Source organism: Bison bison, unplaced genomic scaffold (assembly GCF_000754665.1).
Source record: "Bison bison bison isolate TAMUID 2011002044 unplaced genomic scaffold, Bison_UMD1.0 scf7180017864307, whole genome shotgun sequence".
NCBI classification, from domain to species: domain Eukaryota; kingdom Metazoa; phylum Chordata; class Mammalia; order Artiodactyla; family Bovidae; genus Bison; species Bison bison.
The window spans coordinates 7,131,757-7,145,905 of NW_011494879.1; the positions used below are offsets into that span (position 1 = coordinate 7,131,757).

A 14,149-nucleotide genomic window follows, 5' to 3' on the forward strand; every position below is an offset into this window, starting at 1 on the left:
AAGAGTTAATGTCAATCTTTTCTTCCCTGAGGAAAAAAAAATAGTCCATGAGTATAAAAATTTTAGATCAATGTTTCTAAAAAAACGATCACTTTGTATATGTCATTATTCCTATTTTGGAATAAAAACTTACCTTTTTGAGTTCTACCTTCTTGAGTCTTTCATAAATGGTAGCTTCTAGGCTGCTCTTCCCGTTTTATTTGTTAATTTAAAGTTGAAAAAAAACCTAACATTCTTGTTTGTTCCAGCCTTATAAATAAAATTCATAATGCATGTATTGTTTCTTTGGTGGGAATGAATTGCAGTATCTTAGAGAACTACCTGCTTGAAATCTCAATGTGTGACAGAAAGGGTAGTTTGGGAAATAAAAGAATAAATTCTTAAAAGTAAGTGTATACTAAAATGTGCTCGTTGTTCAGCTGCTCAGTCATGTCCCACTCTTTGCAACTGCATGGACTGCAGCATGCCAGACTTCCCTGTCCTTCACTAGCTCCCTGAGTCTGTTCAAACTCGTGTCCATTGAGTCAGTGATGCCATCCAATCATCTCATCCTGTGCTGCCTCCTGCCCTCAATCTTTCCCAGCATCAGGAGATCTTTTCCAATGAGTTGGCTTTTCTCATCAGGTGGCCAAAGTATTGGAGCTTTAGCATCAGCCCCTCCAGTGAATATTCAGGATTGATTTCCCTTGGGATTGACTGGTTTGATCTCCTTGCAGCTGATGGGTTGAAGCTCAGGCTGAGAGAGTGTGGATCCCCAGGTAGGCAGGGCCCTGGGGGGCCAGGCCTTTGTGAATAAGACAAACTCACAGCAGCCCCCTCTCTGTGGCATTGTTTTGTCCCCACAGTCACTTGAGGCAGTTAATAGCAGATATGAGCTCCCTAGGACAATACAAAAATAAACTCACAAGTAAAACTCATAATAAAAATAAAGGAAATGTTATAAGGGAGGAGGTGATAACCTCCATAATGAGTCAGTACAGCAAACAATCCTATAAAAGAAGTGTAATTGAATTCAGGGGAAAAGATGGTGTTGTATCCAGGACCAAAAAAAACACAGCAATTACAGATCTTGGAAGTTAAAACCTCAGTGGGCAGATGAAATAGACCAGCTCAAGAGTGAAACAGACAGCTGGGAGGTGAGCCGAAAAAAGTCTAGAGGACAGCACAAGGAATGTTCCCAATCTCTGCTCACCCTTTACTTCTTCCTCCGTTCACTGCGTATCAGCTGCCCGGCCCTCCTGGACCTCTGGAGCCACTGTGTATCAGCTGCCCGGCCCTCCTGGACCTCTGGGGCCACTGCCAGGCCAGTGCCCACCTCTGCCCAGGGTGCTCCTCCCCCTCACATCTGCCTGGACCCCTCCCTCACTTCCTCTGGGCCCTTAATACTCAAAAGCCACCTCCTCAGTGTCGTCATCCCTCACTGAGTGTACCAGAACACAGTGTGTTTAGTTGTCTCTGCTTTTTTTCTTGGTCTTTCCCCTTGAAAGTAGGAATTGTATGAGATAGTTTCGCTGCTCTGTTCTCAGAGCCGTGATTATGCCCAGCACATGGTGGATGCTCGTGAAATGCCCACGGAGTGAATGAATGAATCTCTTCTATCTTAGCTGATCCCAACATGGGAGCTGGGGGTGGGAGTGGTCAGTGATGGAGGAATTGATAAAATGAGGGAAATTGAGCACAAATTCTTGGTTTACTAGGGGTAGAAGTGATTAACATAATTAGTGAAAAAGGAACATTTAAACGTGTTAAAAACATTTAGAGTAGCTGCTAAAAGGGAAAAACTGGATGGCCAACACCTTAAACATCAAAGGGAAAATCAGCACTGACAAAATCAGTGTAGGAGTTGAGTGGGCTGGGGAGGGGAAGGGGGTAAAAAGCAAGAAAACTTGGGGAATAAAGAACATATCTAAAACTATCAATAATGACATTAATTTTCTTGACAGATTGTGTCAAGAAAGCTAATCAGACTAGGACTTCATATTTAAAAATTAAATAGGCAATAGGATGTTTTAAGTTAAAGTCCCAGGTTCTACTCAGGGTGATAAGACTGTCCCCAAACTTTGTAAAAATGCCAACTATGAAATATGAATAACTCTGAGAAATATGAGAAGGGGTAAATTGTGTAATCAGAAGGGGAGACTAGTACATCTCTTGCAGAAGTAGAGAAAGAAGACTCACAGAAATGAGGGTTGGTCTACAGTAATTAGCCTTCAAAGAGGAGAGGATTCTTGTATAATAAAAATTCCAGAAAATGTTCTAGGATGGATAGTAGTGATGGTTGCATACATCGTGAAAGTGCTAATTTTTATGTGTACATAAACACAATAAAAAACTCTCCCAGAACCTTGGGAAATATGGAATCCTGTACTTCTGCAAGGCCAGATAACAGTCACCCCAAAACCAGATAACGATAGTAAGTTCACACCAATAATACTGATTCTTTTTTCCTGAATGCTTTCAGCAATCTAAGACTCTTGCAATAAAGGAGGAGAAATCGTGCTCCATTTATATGGAGCAACATCGAGCAACATTTATATGGATGTCAGTGTTCTCAACACAGGATGTGGCAGTGCAGAGGGCATGGAATCTGAAACTGGGAGACTTGGGTTCGCTTCTTGGTTCCTTTGCCAAGTCAACCAGCTCCATATGTTAGCTATGAAATCAGCAACAGTGAGTAGCAAATTTTTTTCACCATATACTATGGTTATGTATTTTACTTGATGACTAAATGTCCATTATTTCATTTAATCATCACAATTAACACTTGAAGTAGATCATTGGTATCATTTTACACAAAAGAAACTAGGGCTCAGAAAGGCTAGGTGACTCATCTGAGATCACACAGGTCTCAGGTGACAAAATGAATCTAGATTCATCCCTGCACGTGTAAGGACAGTTCCATTAACATCACAGCTACTTCTTATTTTGAGTCATTTACTCCCACCAAATGCTGTATATTAGTAGGTGCTGTTGGCTTCTAAGACTCTGTGCAATGAAAAATACTGATCCCAAATTTTCTCACTGAGAGGAGAGGTGTTGGGTTGCCTGTTGAAGGTGGTTGTGGGTTCATGCATGTACCACAGGCAGCACATAAGTACCATCCAGAGTCCAGGAAACCCCCAGCATCAAGGTTTAGAAACCACTTCCAATAAAGGTGTCTGCACTAAACCTCTCAGGTCTGGCTTCAGATTCTGCAGACAGCCCTCATTTCAGGGAAAACCATGAACCAAGGGCAAGTCCAGTGTCCACAGCTGCTGTTTCTTTTTCAGTCTACTGGCTTAAGAAGACTTCCAGCTCAAAAGGAATTAGCATTTTAATTAGCGAAACAGTTGGAAAGGCCAGTACAGAGTTTTCAAGTCCTTCAGGTCTAGAGGAGAAGCAGAAATTCTGTGACTGCATTTGTCATTCGCCGAATAGACTGTCCCAGTTTCCTTGTGCCTTTTCTTCTAGAACTCTGGCGAGCAGCAGTTTTTCTCTCTTAGGATCTTTACTCCATGCAAGGTTTTTCCTTGGGTGGCAATCCACCCTGCCAGAAAGAGTGGGCTTTAGGTGGTGCTGAGTGGAATTGTGTTCCCCAAAATGATATATTGAAGTCCTAAGGAGAGTGAAAAAATTGGCTTAAAGCTCAGCATTCAGAAAACTAAGATCATGGCATCCGGTCCCATCACTTCATGGGAAGTAGATGGGGAAACAGTGACAGACTTTATTTTTCTGGGCTCCAAAATCACTACAGATGGTGACTGCAGCCATGAAATTAAAAGATGCTTACTCCTTGGAAGAAAAGTTATGACCAACTTAGACAGCATATTAAAAAGCAGAGACATTACTTTGCCAACAAAGGTCCGTCTAGTCAAGGCTATGGTTTTTCCATTAGTCATGTATGGATGTGAGAGTTGGACTGTAAAGAAAGCTGAGTGCGAAAGAATTGATGCTTTTGAACTGTGGTGTTGGAGAAGACTCTTGAGAGTCCCTTGGACTGCAAGGAGATCCAACCAGTCCATCCTAAAGGAAATCAGTCCTGAATATTCAAAGTTTTAAAGCTGAAACTCCAATACTTTGGCCACCTGATGCGAAGAGCTGACTTATTTGAAAAGACCCTGATGCTGGGAAAGATTGAAGGCGGGAGGAGAAGGGCATGACAGAGGATAAGATGGTTGGACGGCATCACCAACTCAATGGACATGAGTTTGAGTGAACTCCGGGAGTTGGTGATGGACAGGGAGGCCTGGCGTGCTGCAGTCCATGCGGTCGCAAAGAGTCAGATACGACTGAGCGACTGAACTGAACCTTCAGTCCTTCAGTATGTGAATTTAATTGGAAATAGAGTTGTTGCTAATGTAGTTAGTTGAAATGAGATCATATTGGAGTCAAGTCGACTCCTAATCTACTTGTAAGTGGTGTCTTTATAAGAGAAAGAAACACAGGAAGAATGCCATGGGCCCATGGACACAGACTGGAGTGGTCTATCTACATGTTAAGGAATTCCAAGGATTGCTGGGGACCATCAGAAGCTGAAGACAAAGATTCTTTACTAGAGCTCCAGAGATGGGCCTTTAAGATCAGATCACAGGACTTCCCAGATGACTCAGTGGTAAAGAACCTGCCTGCCAGTACAGGAGATGCAGGTTCGATCCCTGCCTGGAGAAGGAAACCCACTCCAGTATTCTTGCCAGAACCCCATGGACAGAGGAATGTGGTGGGCTACAGTCCATGTGATCTCAAAGAGTTGTACATGGTTTAGTGACTGACCAAAAACAACAGGGGCATCACCGGCTCAGTGGACATGAGTTTGAGCAAGCTCTAGGAGATGGTGAAGGACAGGGAAGCCTGGTGTGCTGCAATTCATGGGGTCATAAAGAGTCAGACATGACTGAGCAACTTAACAACAACAACCACAGGCGTCCTCAGCCAGTGCCACAGCCCAGCCACGCAGGGCAGAGAGGGGCTGCCCCTCCACATGCCCATCTGGGGCATGTCCTTGTCCATCCACCGGGCGGCCTTATGCCCGACTGCAGAGCCACCTGACGGGAGGTCCCCGAGACCAGCGCTGGGCGACTCCTTTCCAGGACGTCCTTCTTCCCTGACAAGGAGGGTGGTTGGCTCTGTGCAGGCTCCCTGTGAGGCGTGTGTCATCGCCTCTGGCCTTTTCTCACAGCCTCTGGGGCTGGGGGCTGGGACAGTCGCCTCCCAGCCACACAGCGCTCCCTGTACAGCACCCCGGGCCGTGTGCCCAGCCTGGGCCTTCCTCCTCCAGCCGCATGTCCTGTCTTCCTTGCCCATTCCAGCTTCTCACTTCAAACAAGGTGCCCATCCAGGTGTGTGTGGGTAGTGTGTTGATTTGTCAAGTATGTATGTGTCAAGTATGTGGTGTGATACATGTGCATGCATGTGTGTGCACATGGTGCGTGTGTGGTGTGTCTGTGTGCACGTGGTGTGTCTGTGTGACTGTGCACACATGGTGTGTGTCGTGTATCTGTGATTGTGTGCATGCGGTGTGTGTGGTGTGTCTGTGATTGTGTGCACGCGCGTGTGTGGTGTGTGTGATTGTGTGCATGTGGTATGTCTGTGTGATTGTGCACACATGGTGTGTGTGGTGTGTCTGTGATTGTGTGCATGTGGTGTGTGTGGTGTGTCTATGTGATTGTGTGCATGCACATGTGTGGTGTGTCTGTGTGTGTACATGGTGTGTCTGTGCACACGTGTGTGTGGTGTATCTGTGATTGTGTGCATGTGGTGTGTGTGGTGTGTCTGTGTGGTTGTGTGTACGTGGTGTGTCTGTGTGTGCACACATGGTGTGTGTGGTGTATCTGTGTGGTTGTGTGCATGTGGTGTGTGTGGTGTGTCTATGTGATTGTGCACATGTGTGTGTGCTGTGTGTGATTGTGTGTACGTGGTGTGTCTGTGTGATTGTGCACACGTGTGTGTGGTGTATCTGTGTGTGCGTGTGGTGTGTGTGGTGTGTCTGTGTGCGCACGCATGTGTGTGGTGTGTCTGTGTGATTGTATGTGGTATGTCTGATTGTGCTGTGTGCATGTGGTTTGTCTGTGTGATTGCATACACATGGTGTGTGTGTGGTGTGTCTGTGATTATGCACACGTGGTGCGTGTGGTGTGTCTGTGTGATTGTGTGCACGTGATGTGTGTGCACAGGTGCTGGTTCTGACATGAACCAGGTGGGTGATGGTGGATCAGGAGTTGGACTCAGTTCGGAGAAACATCAACACAGTTCTTCAGAAAGAACCTCTTCTGGGTCTTTCTAGTCTGCGCCCCAGTATTCTCTTCCTGCCCCTTCGCAGGCCTGTGGCTTCAACAGCTTCTAGACACTCATAGGAAAACCATCCTTTCTCAGGCCTCACAAGGCTTCAGGAGCAAGGCTGGCGTGTCAAGCCTGTGCAGACAGGGGAGGGGATGGGGTTTGTGGAGGACTGGAGGGAGCCTGCCTGGACGAGAAGAGTGGAAGTGCACCTCTTCTGAACACCATGCTGGCTGGAGAGCGTCTGCAGGGCTGTCCTTTAGAGCAGGTGGACATGCAGGCCAGAGAGGAGGGGGGCAGCTGGTGACCACAGGCTCTCCGAAGTGCACAGAACACCCTGGTAAGGTGAATAGCTGCTCCCTTAGTGGGAAAGACTAGAGAATTTTACTATGACTTATGTGACCTAACCATGCTCTGGGTGCTGTGGATTTGTCATTTGTGGAAATTCATGGGACGTCTGAGCCCACAACCTGTAAAAGCTGGTGGACTTCTAGGAGAGCAGAGAAAAAAGAAATAATAGTAGTAACAACAGTAGCAACAAAAACAATGGCAGCGAAAATATATTCTTTATTATGCTCTAGGCACTAAGCATGTAGTCGTCAGACAGCATGAAAAGATGGGTATTATTCATCTCCTTCATACAGATGAGGAGACTGAGGCTAAGAGGGGCAAGTGACTTGCCTGCAGGTACACAGCTGGTAAGCAGCAGAGCTGGGCTCCCTTTAGGTCCACCTGATCACGCGGCTTGACTTATTAGCGTTGAAATTGCTGAGCACTAGAGGGCTAGGCACTCAGGGTTGTTCTGCTCATTATTCAATTTCATCCAGGCTGGGGGTCCTGGGGGAGCCCCAGAGCTGTAAGCTTAACCCACTTGGGCGGGGCTCCGGGGTCCCTGGGGGGAATGACTCCATGGGGTGGTGCTCTCGACACAGGGAGCCAAGGGCCTCCAGGAAGAGTTTTCTGAAGGAGGAGGACACCGCGTTGTACAGGACAGGGGTCACTGCCGAGCTGACGTAGAAGAGCGTGTTGGTCACCATGTAGAAGTAGTGATAGAAATCGTAGAGCTTGCTGGAAGGGGAACCCGGAAGGCTGGTTAGAGGCCCTGCTGCCTGCCCGCCGGGTCCTCCCCTTCCTGTTGGGAGCCAGGTCAGGAGGGCCTGCTTCCTGCTATCGAGAAGCACAACGTGCATTCAAGAAACGTTCCATCAGCACTGGCTGCCCTTGGCTGCCACACTCCACCCAGCATCGGAGTCCCTGTTCCTGGCTCCCAGGCCCAGCTGCCTGCAGAATGAAAAGCACACCTACTGATGGACAGAGACCATCGTCCAGGCTCTCGAGGCATGGGGGGCCTTGTGCTGCTGCATGAGGTCAAGGAGATGTGGCTTCGTGATGGGGAGAGAGGCATTCTGAGAATTCCCTGGCCGCCTTGGGAAGGGCTGCACCTGTGTGTATGTTGGTGTGTGTGTGTGTGTGCGTGCTTGTGTATGCGTGCACTTGTGTGTGTGTTTGTGTGTGTGCACTCTCATATATGTGCACATGTGTGTCCGAGCTTGTGCATGTGTGCGCACACTTGTGCATATGTGTGCGTGTACTTGTGTGTGAGTACTTGTGTGTCTGTGTGTAGGGGAAATTGCAGCTCTCGAGAACCAGTCATCTGTTGACACAGCTATTTCCTTGGAGGCCACATAGGATCTCTCTCCTCTCAGATGTCTGACTTTCGCTTATCATCAGGGTGCAGTGATTTCCAAAAGGAAGAGAAGGGATTCTCAGCTTGGGTTTTCTCCCATTGTGTCATGAAATGGGTGTGCACGCTCTCATCTCTAAGCAGCCTCTATTAGCTCGTGGAATCCCAGCTCTGAGGCCTCCTCCCTCTCTCCCTCCTTGTGAGAACATGGCCTTCGCCCTGCTCCCTACCTGCAGGCAGCTCTCCATCCTGGAGTCAGGAGGCTGGAAGCCCTGACTGCCACTCACACGGCCTGAGAAGTTCAGAGAGTTTTCTACATGATGCTTGGTTCCCCACCCTGAACTGGAAACTTTTGGGATAACAGACTGGGCAGGGCCAGCTAGAATGGAGGCCAGAGTTCTGCAGAGGCCAGCAACCAGGGGCTTCCCCTGGAGAGCGCAGGCAATCCCAGCCCCATGCCATGCCCCCCATGAGCTGGGGTTCCTCCCCTCACTCACTCGGTCCACCGTTCGTCAGGGACGTAGCAGTACATGAGCCTGCGGACGTGGTACGGCATCCAGCAGACGACATACACGGCCACAATGGCTCCTGCAGGACAGGTGGGGAGAGAGACAGACAGCAAACACATTAGCAGTTATGCAGCTCTGGGGGGGCGGAAGCTGCCCGAGGTGACAACAGTGTTTCCTGAGAGTTTGTTCCTGGAGTCTAGGGGTTGGCAGGAAACTTTGAGGTTATCTGGCACACTCTTGTCTGGAAAGAAAGTGAAGGTGAAAGTTGCTCAGTCGTGTCCAACTCTTTGCAACCCCATGGACTATACAGTTCATGGAATTCTCCAGGCCAGAGTACTGGAGTGGGCAACCTTTCTCTTCTCCAGGGGATCTTCCCAACCCAGGTCTCCGGCATTGCAGGCTGATTCTTTACCAACTGAGGTATTAGGAAAGCCCCACTCTTGTCTGGATCTGTCCCTAAACCTACTGTTAGCCTGTCCTCTGAGTGAGTGTCCACTTTAATCCTAACTGGTCCACTGATGTGCTTCTAGAAACTTCTACAACATCTATAACCTCCTGGCCACTAGAATATACTCCTAACTCAGGATTGGATATTCCCCCTTGGTCGTCTAACTGCATAGATGTGTGTGCATGTGTGTCTGCTAAGTCGCTTCAGTCATGTCTGACTCTGCAACCCAATGGACTGTAGCCCGCCAAGCTCCTCTGTCCATGGGATTCTCCAGGCAAGAACACTAGAGTGGGTTGCCGTGCCCTTCTCCAGGGGATCTTCCCCGCCCAGGGATTGGACCCATGCCTCTGTGTCTTCTGCATTGACAGGGTTCTTTAACACTAGTGCCACCTGGGAAGCCCAACTGCATAGACAGTAGAACTCAAATGCCCTGCCTTACAAAGCCTCTCCCCTCCTGTGTCCCCTTTTTCTGGTTGACTGATGGCACCACTGTCCATCTGACACCCAAGTCGTAAGCCAGAGAGTCTTCTCTTTCCAGTACTCCCAAGATCCAGTCTATTAAAAAGTTACTCCCTAGCATCTCTCCTCTCTCCCTTTCTCCCCACCCCCACTGTGCCCACCCCAGGGGACCACATCTTCCCTCCACTGGACTGTGACAGCAGTCTCCTAACTGGCCCTATGGACCTAAACTTCTCCTCCTTCCCTTCCCTCCTTCTCCTCCTGCCCTGAGTGGCAAACCCATTCTCTAATCCACCGAGGTCCCTGGACTAGCAGCATCCACCTCAACCGGGAGTTTGTTAGAAATGTAGACTGTCAGGCACACCCAGACCGGATGCATCAGAATTTCTGGATGGGGACCCAGGGGTCCACGTCTGACAACTCTCCCCAAGCATTCCTCCGTGCATGGAAGTTTGAGAAGCACTGAACCGCCTGTCCTGCAAAACTGCCAAGCATGTATATCTCAAGAGCAAGTCCCCCTGTCATTCCTGGGCCCCGGCTCTTTCAATGATGACCCATTGTCTATGGAAAGAAGTCCAGGCCCTTCACGTGCTGCTTTTGCTACTTGGCACATCACATCACACTTAGCTCTTGGATTTCAGTCCTGTGCACAACACTGTGACATACACATGGCAGCAGAGACCCTGTCCCTTCCTCCATCCTTCTGGACCTTTGTGTGCGCCTGGATCACACAGGTGCGTGGAGAGACCTCTGCTTTCCTATGCCTTTAAAGTTGTCCTTACAGAGCCAAGTTTGCCCAGATACTTAAACACACACACACACACACACACAGATCAGTGTCGCATCAGAGAAAGTGGAGAGTTAGTGGGGAACCGGATTTGGAGACCTAGCTGGCCTGCGTCCACAATGCCTGGTCAGCGGGTCCTTAAATACATTGGTTCCTTGTGTCCATCTGAACAATCAGACTCCCTGAGAAGCAGCCAGGGGTCTGTTTGTCTTTGTGTCCACCCCCCTGGAGCTGATGGGGCGGTCAGTGTACACAATTCCCATTCCTTCTTTTAATTATACTACTGTACCTTACAGAAGCCTGTTGGTGATTGTATAACTCCCCAGGGCATAGAGAAAAATGAGACCTAGATAGAGGGAGGAACTAGCTCAAGGCCATGTGGCCAGGGATTGGTGGAGACCGCCCTGGTCTGGCCCTTCCACTCTGGGCGGGGTTACCGGGAACTTAACTGAGAACTTGGATGCTGCGCCGGAGGCCACGGATCCGGCGGGAGTCCTTGTGTCTCACCAGGGCGGCCTGGTCCCCCAGGGCCAGTGTCTTCCTGTCCTCGCTCATTAGCTCCAGGCGGCTGGGGGCAGAACTGCCTGCGGCGGGAGGGGACGGCACCTGGGAGCAGAGGGCTGCCAGGTGGCTCACGGTGACCCCGTTCAGGAAAGCGGTTAATGCCAAAGGGAGCACGAAGGACACCAGCACATTCACCTGGAAAAGGTGATTCCAAGGGTTATGGCGGTCGCTCCAAGGCTTGGTGACCGCTGGTCCTCAGGTGTGCCCAAGGGCCTGGGAATCTGCAGCAACAGGAGCGGGGCTGGGGGTGGGGGTGACAGCGGATTTACAGATGCTGAGAAAATTCTCAGAAAGTAAGGGGAAAGCAGTGAAAATAGAAAAGACAAGAAAACGGGGCGTTTAGGATGCTCACTATCTAAATAATAGCCATGCTGGAAAGAAAAATAGAGAAAAGAGTGGAGGAAACTATAATGTAGGAAAAAAAAAAAAAACACATTTTAGAAAGTTTTCCCAGGGCTTCCTTAGTGGCTCATTGGTAAAGAATCCACTTGCCAGATGAATGGATAAGAAAGCTGTGGTACATATGCACAATGGAATATTACTCAGCTATTAAAAAGAATGCATCTGAATCAGTTCTAATGAGGTGGATGAAACTGGAGCCTATTATACAGAGTGAAGTAAGTCAGAAAGAACAACATCAATACAGTATATTAACGCCTATATATGGAGTTTAGAAAGATGGTAACGATGACCCTATATGTGAGATAGCAAAAGAGACACAGATGTAAAGAACAGACTTTTGGACTCTGTGGGAGAAGGCGAGGGTGGGATGATTTGAGAGAATAGCATTGAAACATGTATATTATCATATGTAAAATAGATCGCCAGCCCAGTTTCAATGCATGAGACAGGGTGCTCAGGGCTGGTGTACTGGGATGATCCTGACGGATGGGGTGGGGAGGGAGGTGGGAGGGGGTTTCAGGATGGGGAACACATGTACACTCATGGCTGATTCATGTCAATGTATGGCAAAAACCACCTCAATATTATAAAGTAATTAGCCTCCATTAAAATAAATAAATTAATTTTAAAAAATCTACCTGCCAGTGTAGGAGACACAGGTTTGATCTGGCAGGATCTCACATGCCACAGAGCGACTAAGCCCATGCACCACAACTATTGAGCCTCTGCTCTAAGCCCAGGAGCCACAACTACAGGGCCCACATGCAGCAGCTACTGAAGCCACTCTCCCTAGAGCCATCACTCTGCAACAAGAGAAGCCACGACCATGAGAAGCCCACATACAGCTATTAGGGAGTAGCCCCTGCTTGCCACAACTAGAGAATAGCCCATGCATCAGTAAAGATGCAGCCCAGCCATAAATCAATAAAACTGTATTTTAAAAAAGTTTTCCCAAAATTGAGGGATATGAACTTCAAGACTGAAAGCTGTGTGGGTGCTCAGAACAATGGATGAAAATAAATCCACATCAAGGCATGTTCTTATGACATTTAGCACCTGGAGATAGAGTAGGTCTCCAAAGCTCCCAAAGGGATAAAACAGGGCATGTACAAAGGAGGGGAACCAGAATGGCCTTCAGTTCAGTTCAGTCGCTCAGTCGTGTCCGACTCTTTGCGACCCTATGAACTGCAGCACGCCAGGCCTCCCTGTCCATTGCCAACTGGCCTTAGACTCACTCAAAGCAATGAGGAAGCTAGAAAATAATGGACTGATGCTTTAAAATTTGTGAGGAAAAAGTTTCCATCTTGTAATGTTCTGCCCAGCCATACTGTGAGAATTGAGAGGATAAAATGAAATATTTTCAGACACGTAAATTCTCAAAAAGTGTTTTTACCTTCTATGGACATTTTCTCAGGTCTCAGGAGGTTACAAGAGCATATGTTCCATCAAAATAAGCTTGTGAACCAACATAGAGGGAGACCTGGGATCCCCGAATTGGGTGTCCCCCAGAGGAGCGGAAAGATGGGGTAGCATTGGCAAGGTGCTGGAGCAGAGGAGAGGGCTCCAGACATGATTGAAAAATACAAGATGAGGTTGGTTGATTACCTGATGGGGCTCAACATATTGACAGGGTATTTATACTTCTGGTGTGTGCATGTTAAGCCACTCAGTTATGTTCAACTCTTTGCAATTTTGAAAGCAAGTGGAATGCTTTCCTGTTGCATTTTTATTCCTATTTCCACAGTTTTCCATATTCCTGTTAAGACTGAAGTTGATATATGTATTTCTTTTGAAATCCTTCATTAACATTGAATGTTTTGGCCTCTTTTTCTATCTGTACAATGACCCAATAAACTAGTTGTTCTTGTCATGGGGCTAAATATCACTAGTTTGGGTGATAATAGAAAAGCAGAAAACTGGGTGGGTCATGAAATCTACATTTTGTTACCTGCTCTCCAGGTAATTCTTAAACCCAATCACGTTTGCTCACCACTCCTGCAAGACTGGGAAGACTTGAGTCAATCTTGAGTTCAAATCTGGAATTCTCTTTATTTTTTTATTGAGATATAGTTGGTTTACAATACTGTTAGTTTCAGGTATATAGCAAAGTGATTCAGTTACACATACATACATATATATTTTTCAGATTATTTTCCATATAGCTTATTCCAAGATATTGACTATAATTCCCTGTGCTATACAGCAAATCTTTGTTGCTTGCCTATTTTATATATAGTACTTTTTATCTGTTAATCCCATAGTCCCAATTTATCCCCGGTCTCTCCCTCCCTTTCCCCTTTGATCACCATAAGTTTATTTTCTAGGTCTGAGGGTCTGTTTCTGTTTTGCATTTAGTCATTTATATTATGCTTTAGATTCCACATATAAACGATATCGTGTAATATTTGTCTTTCTCTGACTTACCTTCACTCAGCATGATAATCTCTAGGTCCATCCGTGTCGCCACAAAATGGCATTATTTCATTCTTGTTTGGACTTCTTTTAGTGCTTCCCTTTGGCCAAGTCTCTCCCCAAATCCTTTGTTTAATCGGGCGGTGAGACCCAACTTTCTGACTGCTCTCTAGCGTGAGAGATGAAAACATAGGCGGTGGGCTCGCTCCTCCCGCTTACCTGGACGAAGACCTGCAGGGTGGTGCGGCTCACCAGCACGGTGCACACGCGCGAGGCGGGCTCCGGCTCCCCGCCCGCCGTCTCCAGCTCGTGCTTCTGCCCCATGATGACGGCCATGGGCAGGGCCAGGCCGAGCGAGGCGGCCCAGACGACGGACAGCAGGCGGCGGGTCTTGCGCGGAGTCAGCAGGCTTCGGGCGCGCAGGGGCTGGCACACGGCCAGGCAGCGCTCGGCGCTCAGGCTGGCCACGCTGAGCACCGTGGCGTAGGCGCACAGCTCGCGCACGAAGTAGTAGGCGCGGCAGCCCAGGTCTCCGAAGACCCAGGGGTAGTGGAACCACACGAAGTTGTAGAGCTCCATGGGCATGCCGACCAGCAGCAGCAGCAGGGCGGAGAGCGCCAGGCTGAGCACGT

The 14,149-nt window shown here is 48.1% G+C and overlaps 1 protein-coding gene across 1 annotated transcript; it reads right to left on the reverse strand.

Annotated features, from left to right (window-relative positions):
- Positions 1-7,061: 7,061 nt before the first annotated feature.
- On the reverse strand, positions 7,062-14,147 carry NTSR2 (neurotensin receptor 2; the record flags this gene model as incomplete). Its single annotated transcript, XM_010852113.1, has 4 exons — positions 7,062-7,320; positions 8,434-8,524; positions 10,589-10,838; positions 13,737-14,147. Coding segments are annotated over 4 exons (1,011 nt in total), but the record flags the coding sequence as incomplete, so codon positions are not given.
- Between the last annotated feature and the right edge of the window lie 2 nt (positions 14,148-14,149).